The sequence below is a fragment of the Eutrigla gurnardus genome (genome assembly GCF_963514095.1).
Source record: "Eutrigla gurnardus genome assembly, chromosome: 13".
Classification (NCBI taxonomy): Eukaryota; Metazoa; Chordata; class Actinopteri; order Perciformes; family Triglidae; genus Eutrigla; species Eutrigla gurnardus.
The window spans coordinates 28,216,138-28,237,761 of NC_139936.1; the positions used below are offsets into that span (position 1 = coordinate 28,216,138).

The window sequence follows — 21,624 nt, forward strand, 5'->3', positions numbered from 1 at the left end:
GTCTCTTCTCCTTGGTGTATTTCTATTGCAGAAACAGCGCCATTAAGGGCCTGGAACATGCACTGTTTTTATTGTTTGAAACGGTCTTTTCCTCATTGATGTCTTGTTCTGTTTGTTTCTATTCTACCTTTCATGTTTATAAGAATGTTACATACTGCTACTTCAAAAAACAAAGTGAATAGACTGGTTTTGCTGAGGATCTATGTCTAATAAGCTTCCTGACTGTTACAACGATGTTACGATTTTGTTTTAATGCTATGTAGCAAGAGTGCACTTTACTCGAGTGCTGTTGTTTACCTTTTGAAACCAATGTTCATTTTGGGAGTTATGCAAAAGTATCTGATTGTACTTGAGTACAAGTCTAAACCATGTCAAAATTCTTGTTGAATGTTTGGAAAGGTACTTTGGGCTAACTGGTCTGTTATTCTATTCTTGTATTGTTACCTTGTAGGGCTGTATTTTTTAAATAGGGAATTAGTTTGGTTGTAGTGTTCAGTAACTTGCAAAATAGTCTTAAAAACCAACATGAAAAAGAATCGTGATAAGATCGTGGATCGTGATCCTGCCAGAAAAAAATCATGATATGATATTTTTGCCATATCGCCCACCCCTAATGGAACCTAGAAGAAAAAGGGCACATGATGTATTTAGGTGAGATAAATCTTATAAAGTCTCACTGTTGTCACCTGACATGGAAGGGGAAAGCAGCTCTTCCTGAGCTTTGAGATCCAGACAGTCCAAAGCCAGCTCTGTGTATTCAACATGGCAGCCTTCTCCAGGTTCCAACTCCATCAGCGATTCATTAACGAAGGTTGTTGGTTCTTCAGCCTTCAAAGTCTCAGGTAAAATCAGAGGCTTCTCATCTGCTGCAGCTCTGTCCTCCTCCACACTGGGTTCTGGCTTCTCTTTCTGGTTAAGAACAGGATTCAATTATCTATGTATTAGTTTCCAATCCCCAGACTTACTTTAAGCCATCCTCTTAATTTACCAAGATTTCTTGTGTCTTTTTGGGTTTAATTTCCAGTGATGTTGCTCGTTACAAGCTAAATTGACCATCAATGATTTCTTCCCCGATGAGAAGGCTGGATTAATTTCAGAAGTCTGTCTGTGATTAGCTGATCTCCTTTGATATGGGATGATATCAGATTGTATTGTGTAAAAAAACACTCACAGTTAATTAAATTAGTAAAATTATGTCACGATATTGCAAGAACATTTTCATAAACGATATTCATGAAGATATACATGACAACCCAAACCGAAAGACAGATTTGCTTTCAGATTTTTATCATTTTGTACAGAATCCATGACCGGAGATGCAGCCAGTCAGAGGGAAGCAGAACACAGTGAAGATTTTTTTCAACCGCCCGCGAACACCACAAAAGAACAAAAAAGTTTGTATGTTTATAGCAGTTATTTAGCAGTTATTGCCACATTTGAACCTTATGTTGACTTAATTTGTGTATAACATCATGCTGGATGAAGAAGACTTGAAACTAGAGATTGAGATCATAAACTCATGTTTACAATGTCTACTGAGAAAATAAATCAAGTGAGAAGTTTCTCAAGTTTTCTCAAAGACTTCCATGGAATCAGACTTCATTAGACTCTGGTGACTTCTTCTGATACACTGAGCTCCTCTCTCCCTCTCCATCTGTATCATTCATGCTTTCTAGCCTCCCAGGTTTCAATGGATCAGTGTGACACCTGGACCGTGGTAATGCCTGTTGCTGTGGCCCTGCTTGACACCCACTGCTGCTATTATTACTATAAGTAATTTCCGTAACTGTTACTGCTATTATCATTTTATCATAGCCATTGCTGCCATTATCCCCGCCATTGGACTTATAAAGGGTTACCTTTTCTCAGTAGGAGTCATATTTCTGTGATTCTATTATATTCAATGATACTATTAACTTTACTTGTCAAACTTGTCAAATGAATGGACTAATGACAAGTGCACAATAATTGAAGTGGGCGGAACCGATGCGCCTGCCACACAGTCGGCAGCAAGAGACACTGTTTAACCCTTTAATGCCTGGATCGGTGGGAATGTGTGCGAAATATTATCATTGCTGTTCGCTAACAAAGAAGAAAGGGTGATGCTAGTGTTTGTTATTAATGTGCAAATTGTAATTAAGTGCAATCCTGCTTCGATGTGGTAGAAATCATTGTGAGGTTAAGGGCATATGTGAGCTAATTTTTAATGCTTTAATGGTACATATGGTGTTGGTTTAAATAATTGCACTTTAGCAACATGGTAAATTATGTATGATAAAATGTTTAAATAATTGCACTTTAAAATATGATGTTAGAAAATGTTAGTATTTTTTAGATATTGGTAAAAATGTACTATAAAAATGTTAAAAACTGGGTTTAAAAATTGTTTAATAAATATGAAAAAAATTGTGTTAAAAAGCAGTTAAAGATTCATATGATATTGAGTTTAAAAAGTGGTAACTGTGGTGGGCATAGCCAGTGGTTTTCATAAAATGTGGAAATTATTTAAAAACACAAAATGGTTACTATGAGTTGTACAGATTTGTAATTTTCTGTTGGTTACAGTAATTTGTACATTTTTTTTCTTTTGCAGTTTAAAGGTTTTTCACCTGCTAAAGGACTTAAACTGTTAAGAACCTTGAGACCTACAAAAAAAAAATCCTTCAAAGAAATGGCTGGAGCAAAAAATCAAGTGGAAATATAATTTAATTGCTGAATATGCCAAAATAAAAGGAGGAAAAAATCAGGACCCTTTCAAGCGGGGAACCTGCACAAAACACTAAAGAATTTACATTACTAGTCCCTTTTTCCATTATTATTATTATTGTGTTGCATATAACTCTGTTGTCTCTCTTTCAAGCCAACCAGTCAAGGCAGACAGCCACCCAACCAGAGCCAGGTTCTGGGATCAAGGTTTCCACCTGTTTAAAGGGGCAGTGTTTCCATACATAGACCAATGTGTGGCGCAGCGCCACAGAATCAACACCGAGCACCACAAATTGAATTGATTCCAGGTTTTTTTTTTTTTTTTTTAATTTTGAAATATAAATATCGTTCCGTTCATTCATCTCCGTATAGCACTCGTTTATGGAGCTAGAACAGTCTCATAATTCATAAATGCACACAGAAATTCATAAATGCACAAAAAAGATTTACAAATGTATTTGGGGATTTGTATATACATGTGACTCAAAACACAAATACATTTTCAATGCACACACAAATATGTTTCATTTCATATGTAAGTAAAAAATATTCACATATAAAAAACAAGATTCATAAACATATTTCCAATGCACACACAAATCTAAAAAAAAATCACAAATACATGAATGTTAAAGTATTTGCAATCTTCATCAAATACGCATTTGGGGCTTGTTACATTCATATATGAACTGTTGGACCTGTATTTACAAAGTGCTTTTAATTTGTAAACCTCCCTGCATTTGTGTGTGAAATTTTGAGACTCCCCTGACGTGACTCTGATCCACAAATGCGTTTTTTCTAAGAGGAGGTTGTCTGTAGCCAATCAGATGTCTCCCTCCTTTACAGCCAATCACGTGAGTGTCTCCCCTCCTCCGGACGGCGGAGACGAAAGATGGCCTCTGGCAGTTCAAATGTAAGTAAAAAGTACTAATTTCTTGTGAATCTTTTACATAAGTCATATTCCAGAATTATGAATGACTGTTTAGCATGAATCGTGACGCTAAATCAGGTCTGAAACCTGTTTTCAGTGACAGAAAGTAAATGCATTCAGCTGTATTTTTTGTTTGGTTGTTTATCGGCTGTGTTTACCATTTCGGGTGCTACCGTATGCTGGTTAGTTAGATAACTGGTCCCGACCAGGTTATGTTCAGAGTTTAATCATAAAACCGGCTATAAAAGCGCTGCTGTTTCACTATTTAACTAATTTACAGCTTGCGGCACCTTTACTTTGAAAGTCCAGTGGAGCTGGATCAGAACGGAGCGTTTGTACGGAGGGAGAGATCAGCTGATCCGCTGCTGTTGACTTTATCTCTGAGCGTCTCCGCCTACAGGTGTTCTCCTCACCCGTTGAGCTGAGCGTCAGGAGCTCATTATATATTAGACTATAGTCTATATTTTACTTTTATATACAGTCAGTCACCACTGATAGAAGTTGTTCGCTCGCAGCAGGACGGATAATGAGATGGATAATCGGTTAAGTTAATAATTTAACTTAATGTGGCCGTGAATAAATTAATTCCGATGTTTAGCCTGTTATATTTCAGTGTCAAACAAAAAATACAGCTGAATGCATTTACTTTCTGTCACTGAAAACAGGTTTCAGACCTGATTTAGCGTCACGATTCATGCTAAACAGTCATTCATAATTCTGGAATATGACTTATGTAAAAGATTCACAAGAAATGAGTACTTTTTACTTACATTTGAACTGCCAGAGGCCATCTTTCGTCTCCGCCGTCCGGAGGAGGGGAGACACTCACGTGATTGGCTGTAAAGGAGGGAGACATCTGATTGGCTACAGACAACCTCCTCTTAGAAAAAACGCATTTGTGGATCAGAGTCACGTCAGGGGAGTCTCAAAAGTTTCACACACAAATGCAGGGAGGTTTAAAAATTAAAAGCACTTTGTAAATACAGGTCCAACAGTTCATATATGAATGTAACAAGCCCCAAATGCGTATTTGATGAAGATTGCAAATACTTTAACATTCATGTATTTGTGATTTTTTTTTTAGATTTGTGTGTGCATTGGAAATATGTTTATGAATCTTGTTTTTTATATGTGAATATTTTTTACTTACATATGAAATGAAACATATTTGTGTGTGCATTGAAAATGTATTTGTGTTTTGAGTCACATGTATATACAAATCCCCAAATACATTTGTAAATCTTTTTTGTGCATTTATGAATTATGAGACTGTTCTAGCTCCATACTCGTTCTCCCTGTCATCTCACACACACACACACACACACACACACACACACACACACACACACACACACACACACACACACACACACACACACACACACACACACACACACACACACACACACACACACACACACACACACACACACACACACACACACACACACACACACACACACACACACACACACACACACACACACACACACACACAGAATATCAGCTACATATTTAATTTTATTTTTTCTAACTATTTAAAATGGGTAAAATATTATTTAATTGTAGCGCTGCGTGCAGCGCATCAGCCCCTCCCCCGTCTCGGACCGTCTGTGAACAGCCCTTCCTCTCTATGAACAGCCCTTCCTCTCTATGAACAGCCCCTCCTCTCTATGAACAGCCCCTCCTCTCCATGCACAATCCTCATGTGCAGGAAGGATTGTTTTTCCCTGCAGAGAAGACAGCTGGCTGAATTCCCCAATAAAATCAAACCTTGCTACAAGTAGGCTGTGGAGCCGTCACTTAAAGTGGAGCAATCGAGCACTCACTGTATATATTTTTCACTTATGATACAAAGTGAACAATGGAGCTGTCACTTGTCAATTAAAATATACAGTGGAGCACCTTATATACAGTGGTATTATTTAATAATTGATTTAAGAAAGTGTGTGGGCGATTTGATTTATAAATACATTAAATATTGGGTTACTTACAGTGGGCCAGTAGAAGGTCTGATAAACAGGAATTAAGAAATGGGACCTGCCTTCTCCTGCTGTTTAAGGGCCTTGGTTTTCTTCTTGGGGACCAAGTTGTACATTCCCATCTTCCTCTTCTTTCTCTTCACAGCTACAAAAATCACATACAGTGAGGTTAGGTGGAGACCAGAAAAAAAGTGTGTTCATATGAGAACTAGAACATCAAAAAGATTCTTCAACATTTAGGCTCAGCTTCGTGTGCTACATAAACACTGTCAATGACAAAAGCACTACTAATACACTGTTGTTTTAACTACACTGCTTAAAGTAAAAAAAAAAAAAAAAAAAAAAAGATTACATTACATTTCTTGGCCCTCATAAACACAAAACAATATTTTTAAGTAACTGAAAATCAAAATGTAATACTAATTATTATCGAAAACTTAAATAGGCTTGGTGCAAACAAATTAAGTGCGGCTGCAGCTACTACTACTACAGCCCTATGATTTCCACGATATGAAAAATGCAAACAGAACCGCAGAATTTGACAATGAAAATGGATGGATTTTCCCCATCATGATTAGCGTAATTAAAGGGCACAATGCGTAATCTAGCTTCTCTCCTCTGCTGTCTGTCTGTCTGTCTCACCGATCATTTCGAAGACAATTATTATGCAGGAGAAAAACTTTTCTGTAAGTTTTGTCAACATACGAATGACTCGACCTGTAAGACTACATGTGATGACCAGCAACAAGCAAAATCTCACATCAAAACTAATTCACAACTGAAACTGAAAAAAAAATGCCGAATGGAAAGACATATGCGCCGACTATGACACTGTTGAGAGGCATTTATTGTGAATTGTCCCCAAGTAAAAAAGTAGCATATTTAAATACTACTGGAATGTATTTGTCACTGTCCCATTAATTATTGCACATTAATTGCATATTTGCATGGTCTCTGAATGACGTGGAATCATAATGTTAGAATGTTTTTTTCAGTAAATTTTGCATATTTTCTTATTGGTTTGTTGAATTTTGATTCATCCATCACATTGATTGGACACCATCTGATGAAAAAATGCTCTTCGATTGTAAAACACATAATTAAAAAAAATGTAAATGAATTTCATAGGGCCACACGTAGTTTATTAAGGTGTACACACTATGACTGATTTATTTTTCCCACTAACATTCAGCAAAGAAGAATACCGGGGTCAGAGCCAATCAGAGACAAAGGCCCGCCCCTACTCTGCCTCTGATTGACTGCTTTCTGGTCCATGGCGATATGTTGGAGATAGATCCAAATTAGGACTTTGGAATGATCTTCGGCAACCCAATATAATTCGAATAGTAGCTGAAAGTTTTTTTTTTTTTTTTTTTTTTAACATTAGCAAATCTCACCCTCCTTGCCGTGGCCTGCCCGCATAAACGGATGCTTTTGACACATGGAGTCTGATGAACAATAAAGCTTTCTGAATCACAATCTCAGAATATATATCAGAAATAGCCGACAGCGGCGCACGCAGAAATAACTGCGTGGCAGCACTCGGTGAAATGAAACAAAGATATGGACGGAGCTCTAGAAGCGATGACGTCATGACAAAGATGCATTTATGCGGCTTACTGCTAGCTAGATCGACCTGCGTCTCCATCGGCTGATTCATCTGGAACAAGTCCAACAGCAGGATGTACGTGAGAAAATGAAAGTAGAGCCGACGGTGAGACGAGTAGGGCGTAGCCATGGCAACGGGGACACAGCGTCCCCTGGACAACGGCAATGTGGTTGTTTTACTTTCTTAATTATTACTTATCTAGAAAGCTGTCACCTGTTGGTAATTCAACATGCACTACTTAAAGTTAGGAATATTCGGCTTTCGTGTAAAATTTCAGGATGAACCTAAAATGCACTATAACCTTTTACCCAGGGGGCAAAATCCCATTTTTTTTGAAAAACAGACACGGAGCGTTGTAAAAGGTTTGACACCAGAAATGATATCTAGGACCTTCAAGGAATAAAACCTGGGTGGTCAACCCGGTCAACTAGCTGCTGGAAAGCTACAGGGGGCCAAAACCCCTCTATTTGGGTAATTTTCCTGGCGAAATTATGTAAATGCAAATATTTAGGTACTACAATGGAATAAATAGTCATACAACTATAAAATTTGACAGAGAGTATCATGACACATAGGGGGAGGCATGGAAACAAGATTCTGGGGCTTGTTGCAACTCAATTTTAAGATATCACCCTCAACATCCCAAAAAAGACAAAAAAAAGTACTGTTCGCCTGACAAATTCTCATGAACATTATTATTTTTCAGCACTTTATGGAGAATATCTATGCCCAACATGTATATACAAAACTTCCTTAATTCATAAGCTTCCATTTGAGTCCAAGATGGCCTTTCGACTAGCTACTGGAAAGCTACAGGCTGGCTCCAAACAATGCAACCCCTATTGTGAAAAACTACATGTTAACTGGCATTAACTGACATGATCCGAACATTCTATTTCTGGTCTCCCCAAAGTGAACAAGCAGTGCACTTGGGGTTTTCTGAATTGTTTGCTGTTCGAAAGAGGTAAATATACTTTAAATATTATTTCTTTATAAAATATTGAAGAATTTATTCATATCATTTACAGAAGGGCAATATTTGTTTGCCACCTATGCTAATTTTAGTTGTTCTGGTGTTTCAGCAATTGAAAGAATTGTAAGCTAGCTAGCAAGCACAGTTAGTTACTGTTAGCTAACATTCTAAAAAAAACTGTAAGTCTCTTGTACTATATTTTTCATTTTATCAATAGATATTTTTTTAAATATTATTTTTTTCATATAAAATATTGAAGGATTTACATTAATATGATGTACAGAAGGACAATTTGCTTGCCACCTATGCTAATTTTAGTTTTTTCTGATGTTTCAGCAATTGTAAGCTCGCTAGCAAGCACAGTTAGCTACTGTTGGCTAACATTCTGAAAGAATCTGTAAGTCCCTTGTCCTATATTTTTCATTTTATCAATATATTTTTTATCATTGATTGAGAGAATTTAATGTGACATACCAACCATTTGTTGTTTGTGCAGTGCTGTGTGGGGTCACATGTACACCTATGCCACAACTACACCTTTGTGTGTAATTGGCACAAGTAAGGAATAGAGTGAGTATTTTGAGATTGAGGCTGCACTACATATGCTATGTTTAAAATATTACTTTTTTTTTTTAAAAGAACAATATATTGCAATTATTCACAATTGTATCCACTACTTCATAATTACAATGATATTGACCAGTAATTTTTTTGTATGTTCCTTCCTGTAGCAAGATGACAAGCCAGCCAATTAAACATTTGGGTGACACGGCCATGTCGCTGAAGCATGAGTCTCATAACAAGAGTTGTGAAGTTAAAAGCACTGACTACACAAAGTGCATCATATGTCAAGGACACTCCGTTAAATACCTAAATTTCATCACTCCTATAACAAAGCAAAAGTTTTTAAAAGCCATTGATGCACGTCAAGATGAGGTCTTCCAAAGACTGCTCAATGATTCTGCATCAAAAAAATGGTTGGAAGACAGTGCACCAAAGTGGCACCCAAAATGTCGAAATTGGTACATAAACAAGAAGAGCTACCAATATGCTGAGAAGAAACGTTCAACTGATATGAGAGCACGAGCATCAAATTTGGCTGATCCACGATTCACCTCCTCACACCATGATGTCAGGTCCAACAGACGAAACACTGAAAATTTTCAAACAAAGAAGAGGTGTGTAATTTGCAATAAGCAGTGGCTGCGAAGAAAGGAACCAATCTCTATGGTATCCACATTAAATAGTCAAAAGGCCATTGAGGAGAAAGCCAAGAAACTGGGTAGAGATGACATATTGTTGAGACTGATTGGGCAAGGTCATGATATGGTTGCCAATGGTATTGCCTACCATAAACCATGCATGAACAACTTCAAGGCTCAGCGCATTCATTCTGGAAAGCGAAGACTTAACCTGTATGCTGTTGCCTTTACTCGCCTCATGGAAGAACTGGAGGCTCCTCTTTTCCATGACCTGTCAGGATTCTTAGTGAAATCAGTGCGTAACCGGTACCGAGAAATTCTGAAGGAGCTAGGTGTCAAAAATGCAGATGAGTACCGAACAATTAGTATGAAATTGAAGCTGCAGCAATACTTTGGTTCACGTGTTTCAGTCCTTAATCAGACATGTGGTTCAGGTTTCATGTGTGCATCAGGTGTACCCCTCGGTGATGCCCTGGAGAAGCTGAGGAGACTAGAAGCAGATCATATGCAGGATGAGAAACATCAAGCACTGCGACAAGCTGCAAAGATTCTTCGAGCAGATTGTGTGGACTGCATGAGGCAAACTCATAAGAAACATTCCACTGAGATATCCTTCACATCTGCTAATAACATGGTTCCCGACTCACTCTTCAACTTCACAGCTATGCTGTTTAATGACAAGATACCAGAACTCGGTGCAGAGGGAAGAGTCATTGTTGATCAGCCAACAGCAGAGAAAGCTATCATTATGTCACAGCATATCCTACAGCATGTCTCGAGGGTAACAACACCTTTGGGCATAGCCACTGCCTACCACATATTCAATCAGACACGTAGTAAATCGTTGATTATGCTGAACAACAGGCTGGGGCTTGGGATCAGTTATGAAAGTCTGCAGCGTCAGCTGACTGCACACAGTGAGAAGATCATGCAGCAGGTTGAAACTGTTGGTGTTTATGTCCCAGAGACAATGACTAAAAACTGCAAGATTCCCCATGTGTTTGCCATGGACAATCTGGACTGGAAGAAGAAGACACTAGATGGTGGGAGTTTCAATGCCACCTCTGCAATCATAATTGAAAACAAACAGATTGAGAGATTCCAAGAGGGTGCCAGTCTTCCCACTTCCACTCGTGACAGAAGAAAGACTCTCCATGATGTTGCTGACCCACCTGTTCCCATGTGTTACATCTCAGCTAAAGACAGGCAGAGGTCCAGGTCACTTGAGCACATTGAGAAGCTAGAGAGTCTGGCAACTTCCTCAGATGGTACAGCTGAAGACCTGTTGCTTATATGGCGCCTAGCAAGAATGGTTACAACTTCACAGCTTTTGAATTCTCTGCCTTCTGTGCAGACCTCCATCCACATAGACAGGCCAGCACCATTGGTTATCTTCCTCTCATCCCAGCATCTCCAACTGATCCCGCAGTGATGAAAGAAGAGATGAAACGGCTGGTCAATACATCACATGCACTGGGAGACAAGTATACCATTATCACTGGAGACCAGGCTACATATGAACTTGCAGTTACCATCAGAGACAACCACAGAGATGACTTTGACAGTGTAATCTTGCTGCTAGGGGGCTTTCACCAAGCTCATAACTATATGAAGGCTGTTTGCAAAATCATCAGGGATGCAGGTGCAGAAGATCTTCTTGTCGCAGCTGGTCTATGTCAGGAAGGGACTGTCAAGAAGATGTTTGGTGAGAAGGCTGACTAATATCAAACACTACATGCCCTCAGGATCCTCAGTGAGGCAATGTGGCGCTTGTACTGGGAAGCATTTGAGACATGGGCAGCAGACAGAGAAACAGAACACTGGCAATCACAGGTCGAAAATGTTGTGAAGAGGTTGTTTGAGAAAGATGCTACTGCCACTCAGAAGTTGGAGATCATCCAGATGTCACATCCACAGTTATCAGTTCTACGGGAGCAGATGTTGCTTTTTCAGAAATCACTGAGTGAACAACCAACATCCGTTTTCTGGTCAATCTTCCTGGAGATGTCCGACATTCTTCACAGGTTCATTTACTACCAACGAGAAGGCAACTGGGTAGGCCATCTCTCTGAATCAGCACAAATGCTGCCTTACCTCACTGCAGCAGGTCACTATAAATATGGGCAGCAATCTTTGCCTCTGTATTTGGCCGAGATGAAGAAACTACCTGAAACAGCTCCAGAGGTACATGAAGCACTGATGGCAGGTGCATTTGTTGGGAGGAGAGCAGATGGCAGTCACAATGGGGTCTCCCCTGACATGCTTCTGGAGCAGACATAATGCAGATGCCAAGGAGGCAAGCGGTTTAGATGGCATTACACTCAACCCTGCTGCCCGGATGAAGTGGCTTTTCACAAAACCACTCACTGCAGCCATCTCTGCAGAGCTCAAGTCTATGTTGCACATCCATTCCTCCAGCCCACACCATGAATCTGGTTGGAGTCGTGTCACCAGGGATGCAGAGATGGTAGTCAAGGTCATGGCAGCAGTAGAGACCAACCCATTCACAACAGCCACGCCATGCCTGATCAACATATCAACTGGACAATGTGCAGATTCCACAGTCAAGGACAACCTGACAAATGTGAAAGTACTTGGTTTGAAGGCTCTGTCAGAGTCACTGTCCAGTGATCAGAAGAAGACAACTATTGTGAAGCTTAACACCTTCCACACACAAAACACGAAAGTCTCAAAGAAGTCTGAGGGTAAAACATCTTCATCTGGCAAGAGCAATGAAGTTACTGCCCTTCTGCGCATGACATAGATCATTGCTAGTGGTGGCGAACTCAACATTGTGGACTTCATCGGCAACCATGAGTGCAGTGACTTTCCCCCATCCCTCTTCCAGGAAGATGGCAGTATGAGAAATGGTACCAAGGCAAGCCTAGTAAAGATTCTGAAAGAGGAGACCAAAGTGAACAGCATCCCTAATCTGCTTCAAGATGGCAAAAAGACAGCAGTAGTAGTTGATGCTATGTGTGCCATACGACATTGGTCTTTTCAAAAAGGTGAACTATTTGGAACCATTGCTAAGCGATACAAAAGCTTGCTGCTGAATGATGTGCCTGCTTGCACTCAGATCATACACTTCTGTTGTGACAGGTACAGTGGGCCCAGCCTTAAATCAGCTGAGCAGGAGAAGAGATACGCCCGATCAAAACCAGCCAAAGTGTATGAAGTCAGTGAGCAGTTCACAGCTCCAGACCCAAATGAGTTTTTTGCAGTCTCAGCTAACAAAGCAAATCTTCTGAGCTTCCTCTGTGATAAATGGTGTGAGAATGAGCAACTGGGGCCTGTTCTTGGCCCAACTCATCTCTACCTGGGTGGTGGTTTCAAAGAAGAGACCAAGAGTGTGGTGCTGACAGAAGGGTCTGTTATGCATGTTCCTGCTCTGGAGTTTACACAGCAGGAGGCTGACACCAGGATCATACTCCACACCCTCTACAGTGTCCAGAATGAAGGAGTTGACAGAGTTGTCATACATGCAAATGACACTGACGTCATTACCATGTGTCTGTACTATGGTGCAACGCATCTAAGTGATCTAGCAGAGCTGTGGGTGAGAACAGCCCAAAATGCATACCTGCCTATCCATGAAATGGTTGTGGCACTGGGACCGTCACAGTGTTGTGCAATGCCATTTGTCCACAGTCTGAGTGGCAGAGATACAACTAGTTACCCATATTTCACTGGGAAGAAGGCATGGTTTAAGAACAGCATGATTCTGGACATACCTGCACTTAAAGAATTTGGTGAGAACTCAACCGATGCCATAACAGATGACGTCCTGAAGCAGGCACGGGACCTCACCATAGCTGTGTATACAGCCACAGCAGATCACTTTGAGGATTCAGACCTGGGCAAACTAAGAGCATACAAGTTCCTGAACAACAAATCAACACTCTTAAAGCTACTACCCCCAACAGAAGATGCATTTCTCCTGCACCTGAAAAGGGCTGCTCTAGCAACACTCATTGACAAGAGTGCACACATATCCAAGCCAGATATTCCCTTATGCACAGAATTTGGATGGTCTATGGATAATGGAAAAACAGTTCCTATCCCTTCTACAAAGCCAGCCTGGCCTGTGTCAATGAACAAGACAATCTCATGTGGATGTGTCAAAGGCTGCCAGAAGAACTGTTCCTGTGCAAAGAAGGCAGTTCCATGCTACATAGGGTGCCGTTGCCAGGGACTGACAACCAGATGCAACAGATTAAACACTGTGACATTGGAGCTCAGTGACAGCAGCAGTGAATCAGAAAACTAGGTACTAACACCAAAACGTGTTGTACCTGCTGTAATTTGGACATATATATATGTCATGTTTTTTTTTTTTTAAATCCTATTATTATTAAATCCTATTAAATCCCAATCCTATGTTCTAGTTCTGGCCATGAGGATGGTTATTCTATGTTCAATTTATGAACATTTAAATGAAAATAAATGTTTTGCTGCCAGGAATTTGTTTCTTCATTGATCAATATTGCATATTTTTCATAAACACTGAGGCATTGATTTGTACAAATGATAGAAGAAAAAATGAAGAAACAGCACTTAACCCCATCTGGTAGAACACTGACTGGAAATTCTATTTCAGCACAATTCTCGATTTGGGATAGAGAGAAGACCGTTGGCCACAGCAAGTGAGGCTTTTGAGATAGAAAGGCCATCTTGGACTCAAATGGAAGCTTATGAATTAAGGAAGTTTTGTATATACATGTTGGGCATAGATATTCTCCATAAAGTGCTGAAAAATAATAATGTTCATGAGAATTTGTCAGGCGAACAGTACTTTTTTTTGTCTTTTTTGGGATGTTGAGGGTGATATCTTAAAATTGAGTTGCAACAAGCCCCAGAATCTTGTTTCCATGCCTCCCCCTATGTGTCATGATACTCTCTGTCAAAATTTATAGTTGTATGACTATTTATTCCATTGTAGTACCTAAATATTTGCATTTACATAATTTCGCCAGGAAAATTACCCAAATAGAGGGGTTTTGGCCCCCTGTAGCTTTCCAGCAGCTAGTTGACCGGGTTGTCCACCCAGGTTTTATTCCTTGAAGGTCCTAGATATCATTTCTGGTGTCAAACCTTTTACAACGCTCCGTGTCTGTTTTTTTGCTTGGCCCCCTGAGTATTTACAGGTGAACTTAATTTGACCTTGTCTAAACTTTTGAATGTCCAACTGTTCAATGTTTCAGTACTTTTTGCACAACTTGCTGTTCTCTAACACGGAGCTGAACGGCAACTTTCACAACAGCTGATTGATCCTTGAATCGACCAATCAATGTCCTGGTTCAATTAGAATTGGTATTAAAACAGTCCTCTTCATCATGCTGTTCACATATTGACATCATGAGTCCAAGATGACACCTAACAAGGGGTGCAGTCGAATAGTCTATTTTGCTTAGGAAGGTTCCTAACTGAAGAAGTGAATGTAAAAAGCTCACAGAACAACGCGGTAAAAGTGGATTTTAAACCTACGTCTGCGGGTATGAGGGCGTTTTCACACCTGCCTTGTTTAGTTCGGTTGAATCGAATCCTGGAGCGTTTCCCCCCTTGGTGCAGTTCGTTTGGGAAGGTGTGAACACATCAATCGCACTCGGGTGCGGACCAAAACAACCGGACCGAGACCTCCTGGAAGGGGTGGTCTCGGTCCGGTTCCAAACAAACTCTGGTGCGGTTCGATTGTGGTGAGCCTCCTCCCACCAGGGAGCCACGTCCCTCGCACCAAAAAACTCACTCATCTTCATGAGGTACGGGTCACGCCCAACATATTTACTTATTGTTTGTATCGTATTCTAGAAACTGGCTCTAAATCCCTACAATACGGACTCTCTGGAACGGTTTTCTCCATAGATGTAGTCGGCATTTTTACTTCTGGACAGCCATTTGGAAATCACGCCCCCTTAACGCGTCATCACAATCACGTGACTGAAACCAAGCTATTGGTAATGTTTTTGGAACGCCCTCTAGTGGACAGGAAGTAAAACAACCACATTGACAATAACGGCATTGGGAATGTACTGTATAAGCCTGTGTAGTGTATAATAATAGGCTGAATTTGAGCATTAAATATTTGAATATAATTTAAAAAAACTGAATGAAATTCGAATAGTATTAGAGGAAAATTGACAGCTCTTTTCTAAATGTGGCTGTGCCTGCCACCATGGGTTACTAGTCTAGTATAGTGTTATTACTATTACCAAAACCAAATGCAGATGGAACACAAGAGCCTGAGGGGTATTCCTTCAAACTTGCTAAGCGCAAAGCCGGACTAATTTCGATAAGCCTCGCTACCTTTAGCGAGAGTTGCGTTCCATCAACGTGACTTGAGGCACTCTCCGCTAAGTAACCATGGGAATTTATCCGACCAAACTAGCCTGCCCCGGGGCAGGCTAACCATCAGGCTTACTTTAGCGGGGGTTTCAGAGAAGTCCGTCTGTCGGAAACAACTGTACCAGCAGAAGGTTCCGCCAAGCCTAGTCCTCGTGATTTCGTCACGTGAAAGACCAAAAATTACCAAAATTACATACGGTATATGAAGTACAAACAGACTATATTTTCATCAAGCGTCTAAGAATACATGCTTGCAATTAAAAAAATATGAATAAATCGTTTATTTTGTTTAAGACCGACTGGTCATATCACTGTCTAAAGCCCCCAGTTGGGTGAGTGGTGATGCACCTGCCCCCGAACGTGGGGGCAAAACCCAAATATAACTTGCAAAAACATGATAGGCATAAAGATGTTATTATTAATAGCATGTTATAGATCCCAATGACAAAGGCATTGCTGCATGCAATTTTCAGCCACATAAATTCCTTTCAGGTGAGTTCATTAATAGGTTCATTGAATGTGTTGATTAAATTGTTGAGATAAATGAGTTGGTCAATGTATTTACTAGGCCTATCTAAAAAGAGAGAGAAAGAGAGAGAGTTCAGGCCAAAGAAAGAAGTTTCACAAAGTTCCATAGTCGGGAATTGAACCGTTGGCGGCTGCGTGCAAAGCCGGCGCGTTACCTCTACACTATCCTCACGTTCGAGAAATCGTTGTCAGTGTTATATTAGAACACGTTACTCTGAACGGTACTTCCGTATTTAATCGCGCGGCAATTCTTGCCCAAGCAGCCTCGCGATTTTTATTTATCACTACAGTATTCCCTTTTTTGGTTATGATGGGTTTGTACTCCTCGTACAGTTCCATCAATATTTTTTGCTCTGGTCTTTTCTGCCATTTTCTCGATGATTCGACATTCACCATTCTGGGCTGGCTTCATATCCCGTGAACGCGCCTAACACACGACAACATTAACCTGGCTTGAATTAGCCTCAACAAGGCGCGGCTGAAATGCGTTAATGGAATGGGTTTAGCCGCAAGTGGAAGTTGGCGTTAGTTCTAACCAGGCTTAACTAGGTAAGCGCCGCCTTAATTAGCGAGTTTGGTGGAATACCCCTCTGGTCTTCTTGAGTAAAGTCTGTTATGGCAGTTTGTTCTCGCCACTGTCGCTGTAACGTTTGCTCCTGGGTGATGTTGGTACTTTGAAAACGTATTAACTCTGAAAATCATGAGCGTGTTCTAGTCCTGCTCAATGTGTAAAGTGTCCTGTGTAGTGTCATGTGTAAACACTTTTCCGACACTGAGATTGAAGTTATTTTTGTAAAGTACTGTGGCTTAATGAACCAGAAGAAACGTCCACTAGATGGCGCCTTTGTCGCAGCTTTAATCTGGCCACAAATACAATACAGTGTACCCCTAGAATTTTTTCCAGGCCTGGCGGTACCCACTTAGGATGGGATATTGGCACAGTTCGCTTTGGTCAGAGATGCAGCAGGCAGTCAATGTATATTTGCGTTCCAATTTTTGTTCGCTCTATGTATACAAGACGTGAAACAAATTGAACACAAGGAGAGGATGACTTATTAAGCTTAGGCATTCATTGCATAAAAATAAGGGGAACCTTGCAGAGACTTATTTTCAGACCAAGTTACTTGCTGATACTCAGTAACAATATGAGTAATTAATAATACCATTACAGTTCAAACAATATTTAATAATAATAATAATAGATAATCCTCACTTGACTGTAACAAAAAAAATCTAACATGATGAGCAAGCTATTGAAAAAGCAAACGTGCATCATTCAGGAAATAGGTAATTGATAGGGTTAGGGTTAATTTTTTTTTTTTTTTTTTTAAATCTAAGTTGTGAAATAATAAAAGGGATGTCACTTTGTATAAAGGCAGTGGTTTAAGATTGTTGAAAAACAAAAAAAGTAATTGAATATGGAATTGGGTCCTATTGCACTTTTTCCAACAGTCTGCAACTGGTGCACTGGTCACACATTAAATTCCTCGCACTCTCCACTGCATCGCCATTTTGGGGGATTTTTAGTTCAAATCAGTGAAATGTCTTCTTAAATTAACTCTCCATCATAGACCAAAACTGGGCGAAAACAAGGTTTTGACACAGAGCTAATGGAGATAACAGCCATGAAAACCGCCAAATGTCAACTATTAAAATAACTTCGCCCCGTTATCATACCGGCTATTAAGTCTGTGTCTTGCGGTTACACGGTTAATGCATGAAAAGTCTGATTACCCAAATAATTTACTCTGCTTTCAAATCAAAATAGCTTCTCCATGACCTTATTATTAAGGCTAAGTACTGTGATTATAATTTATATGCATTTTAGCACAATTTTAATTGAATGAATTAGGCTACCAGCGTACGCCACTTGTTCCGGTTGCAAACTGTGTTTGTTCCTGGGAGTTCTAGGGTCTGATTTAAATCAACAAAGTTTGCACAAGAAAGCATCAACTAACCCGACTGAGGCTTGATGGTGGTGCATACGACTCTCCGCTCTTTGCCTCTCTGGCTGTGAAGAAGCTCCATGCTGGACTGAGGTGCCTTCCTGGCAGAATGCTTTAGAGGCAAAAAGAAGTTAACATCCTTCACTGGTCTGTTTAATTATCTATATCATAGATTAGGAAGGACATGGCAAGCCTAAAGCACTTATTACATTTCAATTCATATATGTAAATGTATATCAATATGGAGGGTTAAGTTATTATGTGAAGCCAACACTGACTGTATTTGTGTCTCAAATAAGAGAACTGATTTTTCAATTCTCAGTATTTGAGACACAAATACAGTCAGTGTCGGCTTCACATAATTAGTATACGAGTACTTAATAATACCATTACAGTTATAACAATAAACTTTGAAAACATTCAACTTTGTGTTTCCTGATAAAAACAGAGCAGAGTTTACAGTAGGGATATTAATAATTAACTGTTTAACAATACTGTCAGTTAAAAGAAATATTAAAGATAAAAAAGCTAAGAGACTCAGAGGAGCAGCTTGTCACTTAAAGTGATGGTTCAGAGTGAAATGCACCCGAGGTAATTTCCACCATGACATCCAGCCAAATACCCCCTCGGAAGCATTTTTAGCGATGGTCAGCATTGGTCAAGATAGCCGCTATCAGCCGAATGGCTTAGTACTAGCGCTATAGTACATAGAGTATATCTCGTAAATTACCCCACTAATAATGCATGGAATGTTACCAAACTTCTGCAGTAGTAGACATAGTGTCTGTACTCACAAAACGAGGCATTTGAAAGTTTGTAAGTACACCAGGAGTTTATTTAAATGAACACTTGCCTGATAGCTTCTATCCTCGGCTACTAACGCTAACTAACGCTACTTCCGTGTTTACTCAGCCGATGCCGTGACGCGAGTTTCACGCGAGAGTATGAAAAAGTTTCGCTAAATGTTTATAAATGCTTGTATTATCAGGTCAACACTTGTCAACACTTGTTGACCTGATAATACAATCATTTCTAAAAATGTGTTGACCTGATAATGCAGAAGTTTGGTAACATTCCATGCATTATGAGTGGGGTAATTTACGAGATATACTCTATGTACTATAGCGCTAGTACTAAGCCATTCGGCTGATAGCGGCTATCTTGACCAATGCTGACCATCGCTAAAAATGCTTCCGAGGGGGTATATAAAAAAATATATATATATATATATATATATATATATATATATATATATATTTTATAAATATATTTATTTTTCAACGGTTTTGCAATCCCTCTATCTACATCAATACTTTGACACTGGATGTCATGGTGGAAATTACCTCGGGTGCATTTCACTCCGAACCATCACTTTAAAGGAGAATATTGCTGGTCCACCTTAAAGGTCAGTCCACCTTAAGTGTTGCTGGGCAGGTAGTTGTTGCTAACTTTGGGGCTAACTCCCTTTACTTTCATTATCAGCTGGCTGACCTCAAGACAGGAACCTAACTTGACAGAAACTTAGCTTGAGAATGTGAATTCTTCAGGTATTTACAAATGGTAATTAGTCCAAAGCAATGCTTAATCATTTGACAGCCCTAACAATTATATATATTTATATATTCTCTCTCTCTCTCTCTCTCTCTCTCTCTCTCTCTCTCTCTCTCTCTCTCTCTCTCTATATATATATATATATATATATATATATATATATATATATATATATATATATATATACCGTATATATATATATCATATATATGTATGGATTGCTTTCTATCTATCTATCTATCTATCTATCTTTCCATCAATATAGATGGGCTCTAAAAATAATACAACAAACAAATAACAGCACCAGTTGTTGGCATTTAAAAAAAAATGATCCAAGTTATTTTTTGAAAAATGGGACATAAAATTACTGAATGTTCATCAGTGCATCCTTTTACTGTGACAACAAGTGGACTTGCCTGAGCTTTTTCTCCTGATGCAACTAGTACAGAGCCTGAACTGGGAGTTCGTTCCTCTGAGCTCACAGCATTAGCAGAGAGTCTCTCTCTTCTGACAGGTGGAGCCATCAGCCGACCAAGTCTGTCCACAAAGTGGCTGCCAGGAGACACCAGCAGTTTCCCAGAAGCTGCTGGTCGTTTGCTACGGAGCGCACCATCACTGCTGACTATGGGTGAGCTGTGGAAGGGAGTTATCTTTAAATTAGGTCTTTGACCACTCTGTGCTGCTTGTCCCTTGGCACCCACGGGTGTCCCAGAGGAGGGACTGGAGGGTCTTCTGCCTCGTCCTGGCCCCTCATTGGCTCCACTGCGATGCATTGCTGTCCTGAGGTTGATTTTTGAAGCCAGTCACCACAGTAGCACCTGAGGCGTTTAAACAAATTTTACTCCACAATAAGTCACTCTGCCTTAGTGTTAACTCTCAATGACGAGCTCAGTCAGTATTAAGCAGTGCACAAGTATGTTAATCTTTGCGACATTTTACATGCAAGAATGAATAGTACACAAAGACTAAGACATGACATATTTGCACGCCAGTGGCTTAGATATGGAAGAAGAAAGGCAGAGCAGCTCAGCCGGTGGACCAGCAGGAGAAGGACCTCGTGTGACGGCGTAAACAGATTACAAACATCACCGAAAGCTAAAATGAGGCCAAATGAAAAACCTGAAGCAACAAAGTTTCATCCTACCAGTTCAAGTCGGTGTAGCTGTCTCGACCGAAGATTGGAAGCGAGGGATGGGACAGGAAGAGACAAGTTTCCGCTTCCGCCCCACCCGCTCTAGCACGTGATGCACTGTGTGTCCCGCTTTCATGTCCTGGCGGACTCGGACATACGTCACCAGCAAACTGGTTTAGTTTACAATACGGATACTGTCTAATATAAGGATTAAGCTCGCCAAATTAACTTTTTAATTTCAACTCGAGTTGCGAAGACTGGTAAAACTTAAAACGATAAAAGATATACGATACAAGTATTTCGCGGGTTAAAGGCATTAAAGCGAAAACGGAAGTAGGTAACAGTGAATCATCTAGCCCCCAGCTCAGGATTTGGAACGAAGTACTTATTTACCGGTATGCGTTTGCTGAAAAGAGGCTCAGATTTTTCGCAGAAATGAAAAGACTATTGACAAAATATGGTAATAATACTGAACTCTTATATGTTTGAGGTTTGCTTTCAAGTGATATTATACTGTATATAATTTGTATGCAGTAATTTAAATCGATCAGGAATGTTTTAAAATTAATAGTGTATATAGTAGTATTGTTTTATAATCTTTTATTATTATTACATATTCATATTTTTCTTTAGACGTTTTTTTTTTTATAAAGCAATAATGCATAGCAAACACAAAAACATCAACTAACCCATCTTGCATGTCTTTGGACATGGGGATAACA

General features: G+C 39.8%; 1 protein-coding gene across 3 annotated transcripts in view; it reads right to left on the reverse strand.

The window, feature by feature from the left end:
* LOC311022746 (histone-lysine N-methyltransferase EHMT1-like) overlaps positions 1–21,005 on the reverse strand; it is a 76,179-nt gene extending 55,174 nt beyond the window's left edge. The window contains exons 1-5 of one of the 3 annotated variants that reach the window (XM_084024271.1): positions 20,915–21,005; positions 20,187–20,588; positions 18,232–18,331; positions 5,682–5,764; positions 687–909 (exon numbers count right to left, since the gene is read on the reverse strand). In XM_084024271.1, coding sequence (XP_083880397.1) covers positions 687–909; positions 5,682–5,764; positions 18,232–18,331; positions 20,187–20,543 — 763 coding nt within the window. In that variant the 5' untranslated portion in view covers positions 20,544–20,588; positions 20,915–21,005. Of the gene's footprint in view, positions 1–677; positions 910–5,677; positions 5,765–18,231; positions 18,332–20,186; positions 20,589–20,914 lie in introns of all 3 variants that reach the window. The other 2 variants (XM_084024269.1, XM_084024270.1) reach the window with 2 other exon arrangements.
* Between the last annotated feature and the right edge of the window lie 619 nt (positions 21,006–21,624).